The 22,729-nt window shown below is 34.6% G+C and overlaps 1 protein-coding gene across 3 annotated transcripts in view; it reads left to right on the top strand.

Moving 5' to 3' along the window:
• Positions 1-22,629, top strand: part of LOC136845976 (GTP-binding protein 2) — a 38,496-nt gene extending 15,867 nt beyond the window's left edge. The window contains exons 1-11 of one of the 3 annotated variants that reach the window (XM_067116530.1): positions 1,421-1,665; positions 1,949-2,225; positions 9,724-10,020; positions 10,481-10,705; positions 10,833-11,042; positions 11,235-11,410; positions 12,881-13,049; positions 13,258-13,440; positions 15,333-15,441; positions 15,687-15,874; positions 17,441-22,629. In XM_067116530.1, coding sequence (XP_066972631.1) covers positions 2,031-2,225; positions 9,724-10,020; positions 10,481-10,705; positions 10,833-11,042; positions 11,235-11,410; positions 12,881-13,049; positions 13,258-13,440; positions 15,333-15,441; positions 15,687-15,874; positions 17,441-17,734 — 2,046 coding nt within the window. In that variant the 5' untranslated portion in view covers positions 1,421-1,665; positions 1,949-2,030 and the 3' untranslated portion in view covers positions 17,735-22,629. Of the gene's footprint in view, positions 1-1,420; positions 1,666-1,948; positions 2,226-5,486; positions 5,609-9,723; positions 10,021-10,480; positions 10,706-10,832; positions 11,043-11,234; positions 11,411-12,880; positions 13,050-13,257; positions 13,441-15,332; positions 15,442-15,686; positions 15,875-17,440 lie in introns of those variants that run through there. The other 2 variants (XM_067116531.1, XM_067116532.1) reach the window with 2 other exon arrangements.
• The last annotated feature ends 100 nt before the right edge of the window (positions 22,630-22,729 follow it).

Below are 22,729 nucleotides of genomic sequence, written 5' to 3'. Positions count from 1 at the left end.
CAAAGGATTTGACTAGCTGGGGTGGCAAGCAAGTCGATGCACTGTCAAAAACAGCGTGACAGCCGACAAGATAAGGCAGAAGTGCAAAATAATGACTGGAATTCCTTTCGAGCTCATCAGTAATGTGTCAAAACCACCTGCACACATACTGCGTCACTCACCTCTGCCTTGCAAGCGCTCTTGCGCTTCCTGGATACTGAGGCCCTTCCTTATTAATACCTCTTCCACACTTATACCAGCACTTTCTAAGTCTTCCTCTCCACTTCCATTCTAGCATTTCCCTGTACCAATCAATTGTCTTCCGTTCTTTCCACATGATCAGATCATCTCAAAACACCTTCGCAAACCGTTTTACCACTTCTGCATATCTCCACTTTCTCCCTTTTTCAATTTTTCTTCCTCCAACGTATACTGAGTGGAAAGATAATCTCAGAAGCTTAAATTTTTTTTTTCTTATGTTGGATCAGATATCCCTTCATACATTTTCCTCTAGAATTTCAAAAACATTTGGTTTCTTTCCAATATTTTGCACAGACCCCATGTGTTTGTGTGCGTGGAAATACATCAGATGAGTTAAAAATGCGAACGTACTGGGTTTAGACACTGCTTCCAACCCTAAGAAGTACAGATTCCAAAAATTGTAATTTTATCTCTCTCTCTCTCTCTCTCTCTCTCTCTCTCTCTCTCTCTCTCTCTCTCTCTCTCTCTCTCTCATTTAAATACAAGTATGTATTCATTATATATTCCTCTTGTAGTACCTATGAATTTAAGTAGAGTTTGTGCCTAAAAAGAAAAGGAACATAGAGCTGAATTTTCTTACTGCGAAGATTAATTGCATTGCAAAGGGTTTACAAGTGTAACCCCGTCTTACACGCATTGCATATGTTTTATGTCTTGAATTCTTTGAGAACTTCACATCTGTTCCTCCACCAGTATGGAAATTTGCCAGAGTTCTGTTTCTACTGTTCGTATCTCTCTGAAGTATGTTGCAAACTGCATTTGAAGCACGTTTGAAGTTGCGTGAGCAGCGCTTTAGGAAACAGAAAGCATGAGATTTCAGGCTTCGGTCCCCAACTTCGCCAGAGTCGTGTGTAACCCGCTGGTATTTTGTCGTTAAACAAAATTCTTGGAATATCTGAGAGAGGCAAAAATATACCCTTAGAGCTAACTCCAGAGGGCTCCAATTCAGTTCAGCGTCACGAGAAACTGAAAAACACTAGCTACGTAGGGGTCACCTCGTTCGGGATGCGCCGGTGCCAAGCTTTGTAGCATCAGTTCAATTCTTCGGGAACACTGTTTTTGGCACTGACATCTGGCTCCCCCCCACCTTCCTTCCCCCCATCACTTGCTTCTTTTGCAGGTCTATTTACATCGTTGGGCATCAGGGGGAGAAAGGCAAGGCCAACTCGAATCTTCTGTCGAGTATACTGCTACCTGTTGAGCTGGGCACAGGAACTTAACGCGTCGGACTTTTCGTTTTGTTTCGTGTGTGAGTTTGTGTGCGCGTGTGTGCTTGCGCTGGAGGGCTATTTCTCTCCTTGGCACGCTTAATCGCTTATTGGTCAAAAGAACGGAAAATCTTTTTCGGGTTGGTCACGGTAATACTGTACTCTATCTCTTCTCACGATCTCATGATGGTGTTGGATTTTTAAGTTCACGAATTCGGTAAGCCAATATATTTCATGATAAACTAATCAAGTTTAAAATTTTTTTTTTAACCTTTGTTCTTTATTGCATTATTCCTCCCATTTTCTATATTTGTTTTGTATGCCTTCCCCCCCCCAAAAAAAACCAACGAACACGAAAGAGTGCAATATTTTTGAAGGAAAAAGATAGTAGTTATAAGTCAGGAAATTAATGCGTATTGAAGCTTTAAATATAAATCACTAAAATTGCTAACGTAGCAAACAGGAGACATCTAATTCTCTATCTTTTTCTAAACTCACAGTTTGCTCATCGTACCCGTCCTAAGTCGTCACATCCTCTTGGCGACTTTTCCAACGTCGTAGCTTTCTAGTTCGCTGCAAACGATGCTGTGGAGCGAGGACTCTGAGGACGACCCTATCAACAGTGGGGTCGTTGACCTTTTTGGTCCTGACGAGGGCAAAACATCGAAGCCCAGTGACGGCAAGGGAGTTAGGGAGAAGAAGAGACAAGAGCGCGAGAGGAAGCAGAAATCTAAAGAAGAAAAGGGAGCGAAGAGAAAACAGAAGGATGGTAGTGAGGTGAGTAGCTTGAACTAAGTTATAGGTCTATGTACGCGGAGTCTTTGTTACTTGGCAGGATTAATAGAGTACTCTATTAATCCTGATTACTTGGTTTAGGCATGCGCAAGACGCGCAGTCTTATAATTCCAAACAGAAACGATAGTCATGTTACTCTTATTCTTCTCTCTTGCTAAAAGTTCCGCTTTTGGTGAACAATCTTATTCCGCAACTGATATTTCACTTGTTTTAGGAATCTCTTCCCTTCGCCTCAATGCAAAGCTTCTGGTCACTGTGGTCACAGTTGTAATTTTGTTCCCATTGTCCGTTTTATAGTAATTCCTCTGGTTAATCAATTGGTGCCTGATTTTCAAGACATTGCTTCACGTTGTATTGTTTTGAATTTTAGATACGTGATGATATTGCTTATAAGTAAGATTCTTAAGTATGGTATGTAGAATAACTAAAATTGAAAAGTAGTTACAGTAACATCGGTTTCTGTTAGGAATGGCTGGTCAGGATGTTGCTGTTTTTTCCCGCGAGTTCTGTATACGAGGTGAAGCTTCCCTCTCTAGATCCTGGCAATTATAACAGTCCCTCAAGACATCTCTTTCGTTCTCGAGTCTGTTTTTCTTTTCTCTCATCAAATTATACACATACATATGAGTATATATTCAGATATTAAGTCACAATAACCCATTAACATCGAATTCGCCTTACAATGGGATTAACTTACACTCAAAGGAAATCATATATTATAAAATCTACTTTTACTAGGATTCGAGCCTATGCCTTTTGGGGTTGTAAGTAGGCTGACAGTTGCCATAATCTCCCACATAACAAGGGAGATATAAGTTGACAACGACTTTACTTTAAATATCCTATTGAATTCAAGTTATGCACTTAATACAGAAACCAATTCATCCCAGTATAATATAGTTGTTTAAAAGTTGTGAAAGACGTAACGGCTGTGTGTATAGCTTCTAAATTTTAGACATGACAGTTTAATATTTTCAAATATTAATACATCGAATTCTCCTTACTTTGAGAAAAACTTACCCCCAAAGCGAATGTATATAAGTCATACTCCATCGTACAGAAACCTCTTGTTTCTTGTTATGAAGTTCGATATTTGGCCTAACTTAAGTGCTGCTCTTGACCGTGTTAATCAAGAGGGATGTGTTTTCAGTCATAGAGAGACGGGAGTTAGGGATCATTTCTTTGTATTATTGAATTTTTAACCGATAGAATGCTAAGCGCAGTTGCTGACGGACGCTATAGTGACTACACGAACATAATACCCAGTGGTTCTCATAGTCATATATATATATATATATATATATATATATATATATATATATATATATATATAAGATGTGTGTGTGTATGTTGTGAGTTTGTATAAAAGACATGACCAATTTCCAGTCAAAAATTGTAATTATAAAATACAGTAATATCAGTGACTGAAGGCTAAGATTAAGAATGTTAATTCTTTAGGAACCCAGCGAATTTCTATTGACATTACCATTGAATTATGTAGTATACCCGATAGCTAGTCGATTACATTGGCTCAAAATCAGCCTGGAGACGGACACCTCCCGAAGTACTGACAGAGAAACGGAAGTATAATATCAGATAACTGCGAAATACCTAGAAATATGCGCATGACTCATTTTTCCTTCATTGTTAAAAAAGTAAATTGGTTAAAAAAATTATGAAGGTCACTGGTGAAATGTATCTGTAACTGCAGTGCGTGGTTGTGGCTAGAATGTTTTTTTTTTTATTTGTACTTGTTAAACAAAACATTGATAGCTATCATATCAGTTATGTGAGGTTTGCATTTACAGCCGCAGGCAACTGCGTTTTGGCGATCTGCTGAAAATGGAAATTATTAAATGCTGCATTGTTCTTGCTACTTGATGCCTGCTTGTAGTGCATGGTGATAATGACTGCATGTACACAAACATGCGTTCGACCAGAGTGCAGAGTTATATACATCGTATGTGTGTATGTGTGAAGAGTTCTTACCTATGATTTTTAATTTGCTCATGTCTATGCTTTATCAGTCTTATAAACCATAAAAAAAGGAGTTCGAGATTAAGAGATCTTAGATACAAAAGCGTATCTACAAGTTACTCATACACAGTCATTTTGAAAAATGTCCAAAACATGGAAAAGCAGTATCTGAATCTTATAACCTGCAGTATCTGAATCTTATAACCTAAACCTTTTTATTACCACGCCCCCTCTAAGAGTTGGACGTTCCCTCCACGGCCCCCTTGCATCTATGAGTAAAATTCCCTCCCAAATTTAAAGGAAAATGGAAAAAAAGAGAAGGGGTGTTTTTATTCTTCTGGGAATGAATTAGTGAGATATTTGACGCTGCTTCTTAGCGACTCTTGTTAGGAGAATAACGAATATAAATAGAGAATTATTAATTTTTTCCTAGGTCTCGCGGGTCCCCCTGAAAATTGCTGACGCCCTCCAAGGGGGGCGCGCCCCCAGATTAAGAACCACTGACCTAAACCATATATATATATATATATATATATATATATATATATATAGATTAAGAACCACTGATATACTAAACCATATATATATATATATATATATATATATATATATATATATATATATATATATATATATATATATATATTATTATCACTTTTGTATATTCATTTATATATATATATATATATATATATATAAAATCTTGTGAACTCCATGATTGTCTATATATATTATCAACTCAGTTTTGTACAGACTAATAAAAATTTACGATTCTGAAAAATTTTGTTAAATGGGCGTGTCTAATTTTACAGTATTTATCAAACTGTCAAACCTGAATAATGGCAGGTCGTACTTTGGACAACTCAGAATCTGTCACTGTTTCAAGGACGGAAGTGTTTTGGTTAATCAATTATACAAAACTCTTAGGTGTTTTGTTAATGTAACCACAAATTACAGAATCAAATCCCAGAAGTAGTTCTTTGTCTAACACAAGGCAGTGAATTACCTGTCCTTATATGAATATTAAATGGTGAGAAAATTGATGATATAAATACCTTTTGGGCGCGCACTCGATGACGTCAATGCATGTTGCCACCATCTTCAGCTTCATAGTTTTCATATACACCTGTAGGAGGAGAGTTAGTCTTTTTGTAATAAACATCACTTAGCTGTATTTTAATTGGCGTTATATTTATATAGAACAAAAAATCGAGAAAAGCCTGTAAATTTAATAAATAAAAAAGTAACATGGCACCTTTACTTGATGGTTTCTAGCCTACAACACAGCTGTTCAATTCAGTTTGTAAACACTGTCAAAAGTGCTAGGAAGCTCCTTGTACTTTGCAGGCCAAAATCATCCTTATTGTCTCATTTATGACTACATTACGGTAAGCCTGTTTTGCAAGACTGTTCTTTTGATGCGACAATAGGTCCTGAGTTCATTTTCATGAAAAGATGATTGCGAACTCCAAAGATACAGAGTAGGGGAGCGTAAACTCAATTGCTTGTTTGAGAGGTTTTGCAACAGAGATTTAAAGCTTGCGTGATAGGGTTTTGTCCTTTACCTGTATCAGGTCTCGTGTCCAGATGTTGGTTTTTATGTTTAATAATCATACAATGTTTTAGGCGTAAGAATAGCACTGCTCAGGCTCTAATTGTGGAGTGGTTTTCAAATTCCTTAACTGTAAGGGTACGTTCAAGTGTAGGCTCGCCTATTGCTCAACCTGATGAAACAGTGATATGAAATGTAGGCAAGGCGAGTGCTTCTGATAGTTTTTCTTAGATCCAAGTGTGAAATACAGGTGTGCTTCTAGCTTAGCCTAACACAAGGTCTAAGGTGGAGTATAACTTGACTGAGGGCTTCACCTTCCCTGGAATCTCCTCATCCAACCTGATGAAGCGAGCCATGTATTATAAGGAAACTGTATTTCTATACATGTCTTGGTTACATATCTTCCTCTTTGTCACTATCACTAAAGGGTATACTCTAGATGCCTCTTTACCCACCCAACCTGTACTGTCCTTAATATTATGGTTTTCCACTTGTGCTCCCATAGTTTTGATAGCCTACAGTGTAATAAATTAACAAAAAATTATGATGGAAATTATTGGCAGCTATCAGAAAAACATCATTTGTCATTTAAAGTTACTTCTTAAAAATTCCCATTTTGAGAAACTGGAAACTCCTAATGCAGCTATCTTTACTGAATACACTTTTTTTTTACATTGAGGATACTCCACTAATTATATACACTCTATATTATTTTAAAAAAAGGAAAATTATAACAAAGCAATGTTATTCATTTAAGATTATTTATTACAAGTACAGTATAAGTGATTGTGAAGTAAGTGACAGCTCTTTGAAGAAAATGACTTGTAACTCACTGCCAGTCAGTAATAAGCTTACAAGACATGCTTAGCTATTGTTCTAAAACTTGAGACAGTCTCATTTTAGGGAAAAGGAAAACTAAGAAAATTAGGAAACAGGAACATTGGGAAGAACAGTATATATGTACCATTAAACACTAAGTAAAGTAAAACTTGCCATTGTGCTTAAATTTTTTAGAAGTTTTTACGTTCAAAGAAAATTGACATAGTAGAAACTACCTAAATATTTTTCATTTGATTTTATATAGCCAGAGTTTTACTCCATAACATTTTTGGAATGAAAAGTCATGATCACTGACCCTGTCAGGGTAAGGATCAGGAAGAAATTTTTATTACAAAATGTAACGAACTTGAAATTGTTACTCAGTTTCCTGCTGTTAGTCATTGAAAAGATGAGGATGCATAGTATTGTCCATCATTTTCAGTTTGGTATTCTGCAGTTGACATGAAATGCTGTTGTTTACAAAAATGCATATTCTGAAATGTATGTTGTTGAGTGGTACGCTACATGATGTGGTGGATTAACAGATTATGTATATGTGTGATACAATAAAGTATGTCGAGCTTTGTCTGAAGTTTTAGACAGTATGGTGTTCAAGTTGCCATATTTAAGAAGAAACTAAAAAGAAGAAAAAATAGAGATATCAGTGTTCTGAGGTATGTATTTATTTTGATAGAACTTCTGTTTGACACATTGCAAAGATAAATTGCTAGGATTTGGCCGTATACTCATACAGCTACAATTGGCAATAGAATGAGGAAAGTTTTTAGATATAAAAAACTTTGACAACCTATGCTAAGTCTTTCTTACTGGGCTGTAGGTAGTCCTTAATTACTGGCCTTGGTAGTTCTTGTATTGTGAGAAGTATAGGTCTGATGGTAAGACTTTTGTCAAGGCAGTGCCGTAGTGTTGTAATTCACAAGTTTTGGTCCTGGATAATTTAAAAACTTGGCCTCATTCGACATGATGGAGCAAGATGGATCACCACTTCCCTAATTTATTTGTAAAAGTGAGCAATCTGTGCATTGTTCAGTTTGTTGATTGTTTTCTTCCTTTTATTGTCAAGCTATGAAAGTGCTGTGTTTTTTTCCTTCATAAGATACCCACATTTCTTTTTTGGGTAGCTGTCATATCCTTCCATTCTTTTTTCTCTTTGGGTCTGCTCTTTGAAAGGGTGTACAGTTGCTTAATCATATTAGTCCTTGCACTAGACAAAAGAAAAAATGAGAAACTTGACCTTATCTCCATATCTTGTAGGCTTCATGATTACCAGTACTATTTAAGGTACTGTATATGTATTACAAACTGTGACAGTTTACAGTACAGTACTTTGTATGTATTTGATTGCTTTAATTGATATTACTTCCAATCTTGGATGCTCCTGCTCATTGAAAGGGAATTTTTATAAAATTGTCATGATGCCATATTAAGTATCCATAAAAAAAGATCTTATTAGTTGACATGAGGATGATGAATATTATTCAACAGTTTTGGGTATTATAGCTTTAACACCAAAGCATTATGGGGTAAGACTGCAAAGTACACACACTGTATTTATTTACTGAAATTGATTTTGTGTAGCTGTGACCAGCTCCTTCTTGTGTTGTTTTCAAGTGTGTGAGGAAAGTGAAAGTGACCCTGATGAGCCATGCTGTCTGGCCAGTCAGATGGGCCTTGTTGTAGCCACATTGTTGGGAAACCTCATTCTTCCATGACCAGTAATGCTGGTTTGTTGCACAACAGCAGATGTGTGCTGTATACTGTTCTGTCTTAAGATAGTTATTGGTAGCATTTACTTCCATTTCATTAATTGCTGCTTTTCCTTATGTCATTTTGTTGTCAGGTTTCATTGATATTAGGAAGAAGCAACTTGTATAAAATTGTCAGTGTAAAATAAAGACATACACTCTTTTAGCATACTGTAATCTCATTTAATAAGTAAGCACACAACTGGACATAATAAACCAAAATGCGGTAAGATGTGAAAATGACAAATATATACATCTGTGCTGAAGTTACAGTATTGATTGTTTGTTTCTTTGTTATTGAAAGCAAGTGGTGTTGTATTGCCTAAACAGATAATGTGGATTGGCTGTTAAATGGATTTGTGCAGTAAATATTTGACTGGGCCTGTCAGAAATCATCATTTTTATCATGGCACTTTTACTAGGTGCAACATTAGCTGTAACAGCATGGTGGGAATTTTATTATTTTGAATTCTGTTATTTACCCTTTTCAGGTTTATCAGTTGTGGGAAATTGTGTACTGTAGTTAGATATCATATTGGAAGTTGTCACAGTAAACTGTACAAAAAGGTACAGTTTGATTTATAATTTAATACAATCCATATAAAATTAGATAGTAGTTGTCTTGAGTGCAGTTTAAAGGGAAAAGATTCTGTGCTCAGCATTTTGAAGATAGGCAATTAGACCATTCGAAATTGAAGTAGGTACCTGCATTGCATGTTTGGGAAATGTAATCATGGTAGGCCAGGCAGTTCAAAACTGAAGATGTTTTTTTTCATGCTTTTAGTAATTTCATAAGGATAGCATAGATTTTTCAGAGGAATGCTGTACTGTATACACTGCATACTGGTCGCAAATTACCACCTATTTTACTTGTCTTCATCAGTGCCATTGACAGCTTTCCATAGAATATAATGTGATGGGCATTCAAGTGAATAAATATGCTGATAGTATTTTTCAAAAGTAATGTAGTTCAGTTTAAGTTCTACTCTCTTGCCTGCAAGTCACTTGAATTTTTGTCACAAAGTCTGGAGCGAAGGACAAACCCATGGATGATTAATCTCCAGCTTGCTTAACTCTGTGTGACAGAGGATGCAGCTGACTGATCTGTCTCAAAGAGGCAAGTAAGAGCAGAAATTATATTTTTAAAGTTGCCCAGAGATTGTCAAGCATCTAGTGGCCACTACAGGAGTTATTTGCAGTCAGCTGATTTACACAAAACATCCATAATTATCACATAACATTTTTGCTAGTTTGATTGGCTTCAAAGTGCTAATGTAGTGTCATGATGTTGATAATTATTATAAGAATAATGATGTAGAGAAACTTGAGTTTTAAGTGTATGAAGGAGGTTATTCTTTTTTTACAGGAGACAATGGATACCTTTCTTGGCTTATTTGATCCAGCACTGGAAAATGAGACTACACAAACACAAGATTTGGATGAATTAAATGGCAATATTTTTCCTAACCATGAAGAGCAGCTGTACAAAGGCCGTAGGGGAAACCTTCCTATCCGTGTCGGTACCCTAGGTGGGGTACAGAGAGGACCTAAAGTAGCTATGCTGCCTGACCAGCTGCCTTCTGAGCCTCAAGAGGGCAACATTGAATACAAACTAAAGCTGGTGAATCCAAACCATGAGAGGTTCAAGAGGCTAGTATCTCAGGTAGGTCATTTTTATGAATAACTTGTGACTCTCAAGGACCTGGGAGTGCATGTAAGAACTTTTGGCAGATGTTTTCAATTGCTTTTTCCATCATGATCCAATCCTAGTGTAGAGAATGGAGTTTAGCTTTAACAGCCAAATATGTTTTTGGAGTCCTGTCGTGTAGGGCATCCAGTTCAACTTTAAACATCTAAACATGTTCTTTGAAACTTTTTCAGTTTTAGCCAACATTGACAACGATTTATGCTGCAAATTCACATAAAAGTTAATTTGTTTCAGAGAGACAGTGAAAAGTACTCATATGTATATGTATAAGCAAGGAGATTTTTGACAAATGAAGGGAACTTTTTAATTTACTCAGACTCTTACTGTGTAGGAATTTGCTGTTTTTACTGTTGATACTGATGTGAAAAAAATTATGTATCGTTGTTAGGAGTAAATAATGTTGGATGTTTTGCAGATGCAATGGAGATTAAGAGAAGGATTAGGTGAGGCCATATATGAAATAGGTGTGGAAGACTCTGGAATTCTATTGGGTTTAACGCAAGAAGAGCTACAAGCATCTATGACAACGCTGAGACGCATGGCAAGACAACTCGGAGCTTCTTTAACTGTGATAAGGGAAAAGACCATATCAGGCCACAACGGGCAGACTCGTAAAGCTGCTGAAGTCCTAGTCAGAAAGGTGAGAGGACTCATTTTCGTAAAGGCTTTTATCAATTGAATAATGAAACTTTTCTACAAAGTTTAGTACTGTATCTTGAAGTTGAAACTTAATTTTCAAATTTTTTGTAACTAAATCTATCCTCCAGGTACCTGATGATCAGTATAGCATCGAGTTAAGGATTGCTGTTTTAGGCAACTCCGATGTAGGAAAGTCTACCTTATTAGGTGTACTCACAAGAGGAGAACTTGACAATGGGAGAGGTTGTGCACGTCTGAATGTATTCCGCCATAGGCATGAGGTTTGCTCTGGGAAGACTTCAAGTATATCACTACAGATTTTAGGTTTTGATTCTCAGGTACAGTATATTGGCCTTTGTTTATGTAACTTATTTGGTTATTGTATTTTCAGTCACCTATTGATTATTGTGATTGGATTGAATTTCTATTTATTGTTCAAATTATCAGGTTTATCATTGTTTTTTCTTAAGTAAGTAGACAGTGTATCTCTTAAAATTTAGCATATTTATATACTTTTTTCTTATTTACAGGGAAATGTTATTGATCAAACCTGTACCCGTAGTCGGGACTATGATGATGAAGATATATGTAGTCAGTCAATAAAGATTATAAATTTCATTGATTTAGCTGGAGACCAAAAATATCTTAAGACTACAGTGTTTGGGCTTTCTGGATATTCTCCACATTATGCAGTGTTAGTTGTGAGGTGAGGAACAAGTTGATATCTGCCCATTTTATAATTTGCAAAATTTTCTTTTGCGGGAAGTGTTATTAAAAGTACTTACAGAAGTCCAATACAGAGGTTAGTTATATTTTACTTTAAATAGGTAACTAAGTTGCAGTGAGCTCACTCAGTGTAAACATGGAATAGGTAGATGGAAGTGTCCCAAGAAACATATAAGTAGGTGTGGTTATTTATTACCAATCTCTCTCTCTCTCTCTCTCTCTCTCTCTCTCTCTCTCTCTCTCTCTCTCTCTCTCTCTCTCTCTCTCTCTCTCTCTCTCTCTCTCCTTTACCACTTATACCACTTATCCACTTAGCAGCACAGAAACAACATAATCTTGAGATAAAAAAAAAAAATGGTTAGCAATTCAGTTTCCTTTAAAGGTGATGTTGGATAGACTCCTAGAATTCCAAAGGAATTGCACATTCTTGATGAAGATTAAAAAAACAGAGCAAATAGTTACATCACACACACTTTGGAAAAGTGAGTAATTAGAGATTAATATGAACAATATGCTATATGCCAATGCATTTACTTTATGTGCATGTACATGTATGTGAAATGCAAATACTACCCTTACAAATAAAACAAAGGTAGAACAGAAGAATACTTAATCCATTTTGATGAGTGTCTCAACTCCCATTTCAAACAGTAATGTGTTAGGTAATACAGTGCACTAGGAACTTTGTTGATATGATGATTGTCACTAAGTAAAGATGCTTTACCTTGTAAGACATTGAGGACCTACAGTTCCCACTCCATCACACTCGGTCACCATTAAGGTCCCACACAAGAGCACCTTTGTTTATTATTGCTGTTGTTAAGTAGTTTAACATGACGGCTAAGTAACGTTGCTGAACTTGCATGTGGTTTCTTTAAAGGATTTGTTTTGGAATAAAAATTTTAAATAGAAAAAGGTAAGGTTGATGAAGTTGAATATTGCAGTTTAAGTGGTTAAGTGAGATGAAATCATTTTGCAATTGATGAAAATTACAAGGTGGAAGGGGCTTTGCAAAGAATCTTTAGTATTATATTATAGCGTGCATCTCGGGAAACTGTAATTGCCACCTCCCTACTAGGTAGACAGCTTCAAGAAGCTATGTTGCTCTTGTGAGGGAAATTTCTACAGGGCTGAAGAATTAGGATTATGCTGTCAACAAGATCACTTTTTATTTTTTGTGTGATCATCATAAGTGCTTTTATGTAAATTTATGGAACCTCTTTTCTTCCATTAATTCATATTATGAAAATCTGTGCCATTCCACTTGGGTTTTTGGTCCCTGAAAGATACCTAGCTTTTAATACTCTAATCTAGCTAGCATGAGAAATTTGTTACTGAGATACTTTTTAGCAATTCAAAAACTAAATAAATTTATGAAGTAATTCTCTGCATGTACTTTTTCTTATAACAAATACACTGAATTTGGTGATGAACAATTTTTCTTTGGCAGTGCATTTTCCGGTGTTGCCCCTATGACCGAGGAGCACTTGAGCTTAGCTCGTGCTTTGGATGTACCGATAGTTTTAGTTATTACGAAGACAGATATTGCATCTCCTCAACAAATTCAGAGGACCATCAATGATCTCAAACAGGCACTGACACAACCTGGATATAAAAGGGTAAGTTGTACATGCATAAAACCGTTATCATTACATTCTTAAAGAAAACCTTTGTTTATTAGGTATTTACAGTGCAACTCGGTTGTATTTCATTTTTTGTTTCACCAGATCTGTGTGTGTTGACACTATAGTTTTTATGAATGGATGAAAAGTAAATAAGTCTAATACCATGAATTCTTATCTATTTTCTCATGTTTTGTCTCAACAGGTTCCTCTTCTAATACAAAATGAAGATGACGCAATCACTGCTGGGAGCAACCAGTTGGACAATAATATAGTTCCAATTTTCTGCGCTTCTAGTGTTACTGGTGATGGTCTGTCACTATTAAAGAAATTCCTTTTTGTTTTACCTCCAAGAATGAGTAATAAGGAGAGAGAGAAATTAGAGCAGGTTAGCAGTGCATTAGTTTTGTTGTTTGTGACATATTTTTATAAGATTTAATTTGAATAGATTGTTACTTTTAGTTGTTATTGCCACTCAGTACAGTACTCTCTTGCTTATCTGCCTTTTCTTTACAACGGCCTGAACTGCACAAAACTGTTCAAGTGCACAAAAGAGCAGAGACTGCGTAAATAGCATGAATATAGTGATTATGAATTGGACATCAAACTTTAAGGAATGGTATTGAAATTAATGTTTCAGTAACTTTGCTCAGTCAGGCAAGCAAATCCATTGTTGAATTAAGCTTATTGGCTTAATGTGAATGTGGTATGCACATTGGCGAAATGATGTCCAAGGTGCTTGGGAAGCGAAAGGGTTAATAGTAACGAGGTTTACTGTTGTTGGGTGCTGGTGTCTATTGTATTGCCTTTAGACTGATTACATGGGAATATCTTTCTACAGTAGTGCATTAAAATGTCCTATTGCAGAACTGTATGAAAATAGCTTTTTAGGTTGCTAGACTAAAGGACATATGAATGAGAATGGGAGATAGGATAATGTACTGGATTCATTCTTTAATTTGATACTTTATATATTACTACAGTATAAAGTTTGCATTAAAATGATTTCCTAGGTGTGTTTAGAACCCAGAGGATGTAAAAGTATAGTACTATATTGCTTGGCCTCACTACTTTAGGTAGGAATGTGTGTGAGAGAGAAGAGAGCAAATGTTTATTGCAGTCATTATTACAACTGTACAGTGTTGTAAGTAATGATTGTACTCTTTGCTATAAGTCGTATACAAACTTTATTCAGTAGTAAACAGTTTACTATATGGTGCTTTATGTGCACTATACAGTACATGTGTAGACACCAATACAAAACCTGTTAACGAGTTCTTAATATGGTGTACTGTACAATATAGGGAATCTTGTGTGTATGCATACTTCTTTGGCTGTGGGTTTTATGACTTAACGTGCCGTGTATATACAATGGAAGGTGGGATCACATTTTACGGTATAGAATGGAAAAGGATCGTGACAGGACATAGTAGTGTAGCAGTATCATGGTTATGTTACTTATCTTTTGTAATTGCATATACAGGCAGTCCCGGTTTATTCATGGTTATGTTTTCAAATATATTCATCAGAAATTATTTCTTTTGTAAAATGGCAGAATAATCATAATTTGAAGGTTTTTGATGTAAAACTCAATAATAATGCTTTACATCGTTTTCAATGTTAAAAGTAAGGTTTTCTAATGATTTTTGACGATTTTCGACGATGTTCCGGCTTAACGATTTTCGGTTATACACTACTCTTGTGTATTGTTTTTCATTTTAATATACTATATTGTACTTTGTTGAATACTCTTTAATACATACATACTGTATTTTATTCTTCTGCAGTCTTCTGTGCCTAGCTTATTGATAGCTTGTAAGGGTGGTGCTTGCCAAAGACAGTATATATAGGCAAATTTTAAGTAAAATGTGTGTGTTTTGTATGGCAGTGCTATTATGTTGTCTCTATTTGGATTCAGTAGATTATAATATGTATCTGTGTTTGCACTGAGTAAATTGCAAGACTAAGCTACCATGTGCTTAGCCTAGGACACCACCTTTATTCACATTTTCCTCCTTTTCTTCCCTTTGGATCTATTAGTGTGAATAGGCAAGAGATTACTGTATTGCAACTTTGGGCTAATTTTCAGTTCTCTTCATGTATAGTACCTTTTAAAAAATTTGATCAGTAAGGACAGGGAACAAGTGCTTTAGTTTCCATAAGGTAATTTTGTCAAGTCTTCAGTTTTATTGATAGAGGCCTTAACTTTTTATGGTAATTTTGCATTAAGTTTTATTGGATTTTTAGAGTTCATTCCTATTATCACTGTTGTTTTTACAGGAACCAGCAGAATTCCAGATTGATGAAGTTTTTCATGTGGATCACAGTATCATAGTTGGTGGTTTGTTGACCAAAGGCGTTATTACACAAGGAACCACCCTGTTGCTTGGTTAGTTACCTGTTAAATATTCAGTAGTTTAACTGGTTTTAACCCTTAGAAAAGTGGTGTTATTTCTATACTTTTATCAGGGACCATGTATAGCCTGCCATAAGTTCACATGAACATCAAGATTAGTGTTTTATAAGTATGCACAGGAGGTTAGTATCTTTGGATTATAAAGCTATTTCAGATTTTTCCAAAGTTTATGGGTTTACAGTAGTTAATAGTCTTCTTTTATATTTTAATTTTAACAGGACCCATGGACAATTGTAGCTTTATACCAGTAACTGTAGGATCTATCCATCGAAATAAGGTACCTTGTCGAGTTGTCTGTGCAGGACAGTCTGCATCTCTCTCCCTAAGAGGCCCAAATCCAGGCTTACGTAAAGGCATGAAACTAATGAGCAGAGAAGCAAGGCCAAAAGCATGTTATTATTTCCAGGTAAGTTTATGTTGATATTTCTTGGTTGACTTGATCATAACCTAGTTGGATTTTGTTTTTTTACTGCATATTATGTAGTGGGAATCTTATTTTTGTGTTGTACTTAAGGATAAATAATTGAGATAATTGTCTTCTATCTTACTGTGGCTGGAAACAGAATTATTGCAGTTTACATGTTTTTTCAGCTTTGAACTTACAAATTGCCTTTATTTGGTGTACTTTGATACAAGTAAATGAAAACCATCATTAACTTGGAAATGTTTTTTGAAGGTGGGGGCGTTAAAATCAGTTTGTGGTAAAACAGAAACTGCTCTGGCCTACTTGTTATGAACTTGGTGATAATTTTGTTTTATTGTGTGCTGTAAACTTGTTTTTCATGTTAGAGTGCCAAGTCTGCTGTCATTTTGAAGTCAAATGATTTTACTTATATTTGGTATGTTTAAAAGTGTCGAATAACAAAATGATGTAGTTGGAATGATGCTGTTAAATTATATGTGAACATGAATTTAAGAATTAACATGATGGAATTTATAGTTTTGCAGCACAATGAAAAAATTATGAAAAATGACCTTTCCAGTGTTAGATGTATTACACTGATATCTGTCAGTTATTGCATTTAAAGTATTGTATGTTGAGAAAAATGTAAAAATGGCAAAAATATATGAAAAATTACCTTTCCGTTGTAAGGTATATTATAATGATGTCTGTGTTTTTGCATGTAAAATATGTTGGGAAAAATAATGTAAAAATGGCAAAAATTTTTATGAATTTTGATTTTGGACTAGTTTAAGGACAGTTCTCTATGAACTGCCTGAACCATAACAGGGAGATACATAACACTTAAGACATTATCCCAGTGCTCCCAGATGCAAAGATATTAAAATATTTTCTTTTTCATTATATTTAGAAGACTGTGATGTCAGGATCTCAAGCAGTGACATTTTAAATGACATTAGTCGACGTTATCAGAATTTGAAAGGGGTAATAATGGCGAGGGAAGAGAGGAAAAGTGGAATGAAAATTCTCTCTTGACAGTGTGCTATGTTGTACAGGTTGTACTCTAATAGTATGTTTTTATCATAGCCACTTATTTTGTCAGCAGGCATAACATTTTTTGTTTTTCTGCTCAGTACTGTATTGCTGATCAGTTGCTTGTTGAATTTGATCTGCTTAGTAAGAGATGATGAATAATGCACCTAGTGGTGTGCTAACTGGTAGTGTTTTTCATATGTACATTATTGCACCAAAATCATATTGAGTTTTTACAGCTAAGGAAATAAGTGCAAGTAATATGTATGAAAGACATACTGTATTGTAGAAACAATTAATGGTAACTTTTAAGGACAATGAAAGGTTGATGACACAAAGAAGGCATTCTTACTTTTTCTAAGTTTTATTCATCATTCATGAAATTGCAGTTCACAGCAATTCAAGGATCCAGTCCTATTAAGTGACTGACTATCCATTGTACTTTGAGTAATTGGAATACCAGTGAAAATAAGGAAATTTGTTTTCTTATCAGTGTGTTATGTAATAACAGGTATTTTTTATAAATCTTTTTCACAGGCAAGGACTCATATTTTACATCACTCAACAAGTATTTGTCGAGGATTTCAAGCTACAGTCCACATTGGCAATGTGAGACAGACAGCTGTTGTGGAAGGAATTATGGGATCCAAGGGTTTACATACTAATGATAGAGCGTCTGTTATATTCAGATTTTTGAGGCAGCCTGAATTAGTTGAAAATGGGGCAAGACTCCTTTTCCGACAGGGGTCAACAAAAGGCATAGGGAAAGTAATTCAAGTGTTCCCAGAAGAACCTGATAATGTAAACCTGTATAATTTCAATGAAAGATAAACAGGTAAATATTTACATCAGTTCATGATTCAGATACAAGTAATAGAAAGGTACAAGTTAAATTATGATAAGAGAAGAGATTTATATAGCTTTTAGTTTTAAAACTGATACCAGTACCTCAATTATCATTGTTTGTACTTTCTGTTTTGAACCTGAAATGTTAGTTATGTTTACTACATGTACAGTAAAGTAGCTGACTTGCCCTTGAAGTTTCCAATATTTGGATATCGTAATTTACTGCAGTGTTCAAGGCACAAATACCGTCTAGTTGGTTTCAATGTATTGTTTACATTGCAGTATCTATCTCTCAAATATGAGTGATTTAGAAGTAAAGTGTATTTTTGTTTTGAATTTTAGAAATAAAACTAAGGTAAGGAACGCATGGATACGAGACTTACAGGATCACAAGATTTAATTAATCAATTTTAAGAAATAATAATTTAGAAATGTACATTATTGTTAAAACTTTCATCAATAAATGATTAATTTAATTATAAGCTGACCCACTGCTAAATTTTTAGGAAGATTGTGGGTCCTTAGCTAAAACAATTAGTATAGTCTAATTTGCGGGTAGTGTTTCAGGAATTTTTTTTTGCAGGGAGGGTAATTTTTAGAAGTGTTTCATTATGAATTCATACTGAAGACAGTTCAGTAATTAAAACAGTTCATAGCATAATTTTGATCTCAACATGTGAATAGTGGTTAAGATAGTGCTTTGGATATCTTTTGACATGTTGACTATAGCTTCTTCATTTATTTCCCACCTGGACTAATGGCTAGTAGTGGTGAGCATATTCAGACATGTGAAGAAATTGGGGAGCTAAGATGTCCTTGTGGCTATTAATAGTACACAGACTTTCTTTGCTGTTGACATTTTCTTGTGCAGTAAGCTGAACTTTATACTACTGATAAATGCATTCAGTGTTAGTTTCCTGTTATACCTCTATACATAAATTCACTTTTGTGTATGTCAACAATTTTTATCCATGTGCACGTTTTATTCATAAAAGTCTTTCATCAGATTTGCAGTTGTGTAGTCCAAATAGTTCTACAAGTCTTTAGCAGAAGTACATGAGTTTTTGGAGTGGCAGTATTTGACTCATTGTTTCTTGAATTTATTATACAGTATTGTCAGTGGGAGCTTCCTTGCTTGTGCTGCAATTTGCTACGCTACCCTAGCTGCATTGTTGTACCTTATGTGGTATACAGTCAAGTACAAAATTTGTTTACCTTTGGCAATCATGATGGGTTTGTATATCTTGTGAAGAATTCATCTCTACCAGTAACTCATTCCATCCCTGCTACCTTCAGTACAATTTTTGTAGATATCGCTATTTCCTTCAGAAGGAACTCTTGTTTGCATTAGTGCTTACTGAATTAGAGGGTATTGCTGTTAGTTGTTGAAGGTGAAAATTTGTGCAGTACAATACATCATTGAAAGAAGTTGGACAGGTAGGTGAGAAGAAACCTGAAAGAACAGTTGAAAAGTAAAAACAAAAAGCAATGCAATTGGGGATTGAAAGTACTGTAGAATACCTTTAGTGCTGCCTCCAGTGTTCTGCACAGGGTCACTGTGAATGGTATCTGCCAGTTTGGAAATCTTTTATATATGTAAATGTTACTGACTAGGGAGGATATAAATAGTATAAAGTAGTTTAACAGGTAATCCTTAACTCTCTGCTATATATTTGGCCCTGACTTTTCTTGTACATATTAATGTAAGTTGTGAGGGTCTTTTGCATGTTATACTTGATAAAAATGTTGCCCTCAATTTCAGTAAATAAATTTGTAGGGTTTTGCATCTTACCCATAATTAGCATTAAGTAGAAAAACTTACAGTATAGCAAACATGAAAAATGGCCATGATTTATAATCGAATGAAGTAGAAGTACTAAACTAGACTGTAAATAATATGAGATGTAGGAGAGCAAAGCAAAATGTGCAAGAAATATAAGGGCAGCAAAAGATTGGAAAAGCAGAGTAGAGCATCACAGTAGTGTAAACAGTTTATAACAATTCATAAAGTAAATCATGGACTTAAGGAAAAAGCAAAGTCAACAAATATGCTATGAATATGAGGACATGTATTACTGTCATATGTGTTGTTATAATAAGTTATGTACATGATTATATTGCTGTGTTCCTCTCCTTCTCCATACTGTTCTCTTTTTGCTAATATTCTGTCCTTATAATTCTGTTTTTATATTTTTCTTTGCTTTCCTGTATCTTATTGATTTACTCATTGTATTTACTTCATATTTCACTGGAATATTTCTTTACTCATATTCTTAGGAGTTTTTACAATTCACAGCTCTTATTCCTTTCTCTTCTTGCTTTCATACTTTTTTCCATTCTTTATTGGGTATTTGAATAAGGTGGAATAATGGTCTTGAAATTTATTTTGATGTAGAGTTTATATTTTGTCCAAGACATATGTTGTGGTCATAGGTGAACACAGTAAAAATATATGAAGTATTTTCCATAATGATAAGTGAGCATGATATTGAATAAGCAAAAAGACCATGAACTTGCATGGGAAACTCCCTTAGAAGAGAATGCCCATAGTATATTAAAAAGAAAGCAAAAAAGTAGAAGCCAAGAGGGGAAGGTATAACAGTATACAGTATGTGCATATTGAATAACAGTGAATTGAATTTGCTACCGTATTTAATAGTGTACGTGGGATGTTCCCTCAAGCAAGGGAACTCGAACCCAAGACTGTGATGTTATAGCAATGCTGTAAACATTAGATGATCCTGGTCATTTATCCATTTGATGTTTCCACTTGAAATGCTTTCAAGTTTTATAGTCGTTTCCAGATTATTATTGTGTGTTGCCTGATAAGTTAATCTGATAATTATTAACACAGGAGAAAATCTCTTGATAATTGAGGTATTGGTGTGTCATATGAAAAGCAAGAAATATTTTTTATATTTTGGTATTTTTAAAGTCCTTTTTGTTGAGTGCAATAAAAAATCTTGAAGTTTGTTTGTAACAGTATTGGAATTTATTGGAATAGTACATTAACATATGAATGTGGTACGGTAATTGCAATTTAATTTTGTAACCTGATTAACAAAATTATTTTAGTGTGTTATAGAATTTTCTTTGACTAAATCAGAATTTTCTTCAGTGTACTGTATTTACTTTGAATATATTTTCTTGGTATTCTCTCTACAACTGCTTTATAGAATATATTTTCTAGGTATTCTTTCTACAACTGCTTTATATTTTCTATGCAATAATTTTACAATAGCTTCCCACATGGAATAATGAAAGTTAAACAAATTGGGAACAGCTCAAAGTTGTTACTTATGCAAAATTTTGAATGGGAATTTGTTTGATAATAGTTTACATCAACATGGAATCTCAACAGTGGAAGTACATTTTAATAACTGAGTGTGTCATAATACACAGTTGAGAAAAAAATTGCTGGAAACTTTTTGTTATTAGTTTTTTGTACCTTTAGCAGCCTAAGAAAAATGTGAATAATTTTTAAAAATTACTTTACAATGCTGGACATTTAATGTCAGTTAATTTATAAATTGTTTTCATTTTATATTTTCAAGGTTTTGTAGTATTATGCTAATCTTCTAAGGGTTAAAACCAAAGGCTTGTTTTTTAAAACATTTAGATGGGGGCTTAACATGTCTTTTACAAACTGAAATTGCTTGTTAGTAGTGTAGTTCGTGAAGTCTTTAGCCTCCTAATCTCATCCCAATGGGTGTCTCCCGACTTAAAATGAAAACTAGTATTACATTTCCTAGACCTCATAACTTTGTCCACCGAGGAATTCTTTTTTAATGTGTCTAGCATTGGGACAACTCATTTTGCTTTCTAGTGTTATACAGAATTTAAGGCTGCTGATCAACTGGAAGTTATTAATCTTATTAGATGACTTGTCTTCTTTGTAGCCTAATGATGAATGGTATCCAAATTTCCACATAAATATTTGATCCAGTAGAAATCACAATTGGCTGAAGTGTCTTAGTGTACCTGTATTCAACATTGGAACCATTTATGATGATAATTGTTGTAATTTATGAAGAGAAATTTTCCCAGTCATTATGGGATCTAAAAAATCTCTGGCCCGCCAGTTTCATACTAAATCTTTCTCCTCATTTTACAAGGTCATTATGATTTGTATAAACTTGAAACCTTCATATTTTGTAAAATATTACCCTGTGCATAAAATCCTGGATCTGCCCTTGATTGACTGACAGTGGTAGCATATTGGTAAACAATTACTATCGTGCCCAAGGAGCATCTAAACACCTGGCACTTTGCTCTAATTTCATTATTTATAAGCAATTCCAGTTAACAGCTTTTTAAACATACTGTTGTTAATTTGGATCCCTGCAAAAGAAATTTCAGATATATATGAAATTGCTGTCACCACATTTGTAAAATGTAATTTTTGATCTATGTTAATATATACTATTATGGTTTATATGGTTCAAAATGTAAGCATTTGATTAAAGAGGAATTTTTGATATAGCCTTCATATATTTGATATTGTAGTAGCATTAAGGATCCATATGGTTTTCATGTTTATTATATTTTTATCTTGAATGAGATAAGTGTGAGAGCTGATATTCAGTTCTTTATATGTATTATGCTTTGACGAGAAAAAATATTGGGAAAAGAAATGCACTTTTTCCAGGTTTCAAGCTTTAGTGTAAGTTAGTCGTTGCATTGCCAAAATCAGTAATGTGCTTAAGTGTCAGTCTAGACATTAAATGAAAGTGTACATTCATCTTCACTCACCTTACAACCACTGCAGAAATACTGTAAGGAATGTTGTTGTAAATGTTTTAGTTTATTCAACTGCTTTTAACAGTATATTGTAGGGACTTCTCAACTCTAAAAATGGAAAATATTATGAAGTAATCCCTCATGTTAGTGTTTTTAACCTTTACTACATGCAGGTGTGTGCAAATTGAGTTTTAAATTCCTTTAAATCATGTTTTCCACCTACACTCGGCATGTTTTTTT

The sequence above is a fragment of the Macrobrachium rosenbergii genome, chromosome 14, assembly GCF_040412425.1.
Source record: "Macrobrachium rosenbergii isolate ZJJX-2024 chromosome 14, ASM4041242v1, whole genome shotgun sequence".
Classification (NCBI taxonomy): domain Eukaryota; kingdom Metazoa; phylum Arthropoda; class Malacostraca; order Decapoda; family Palaemonidae; genus Macrobrachium; species Macrobrachium rosenbergii.
The sequence above is the reverse complement of the archived record's forward strand: the minus strand, read 5'-3'. Positions and strand labels throughout refer to the sequence as shown.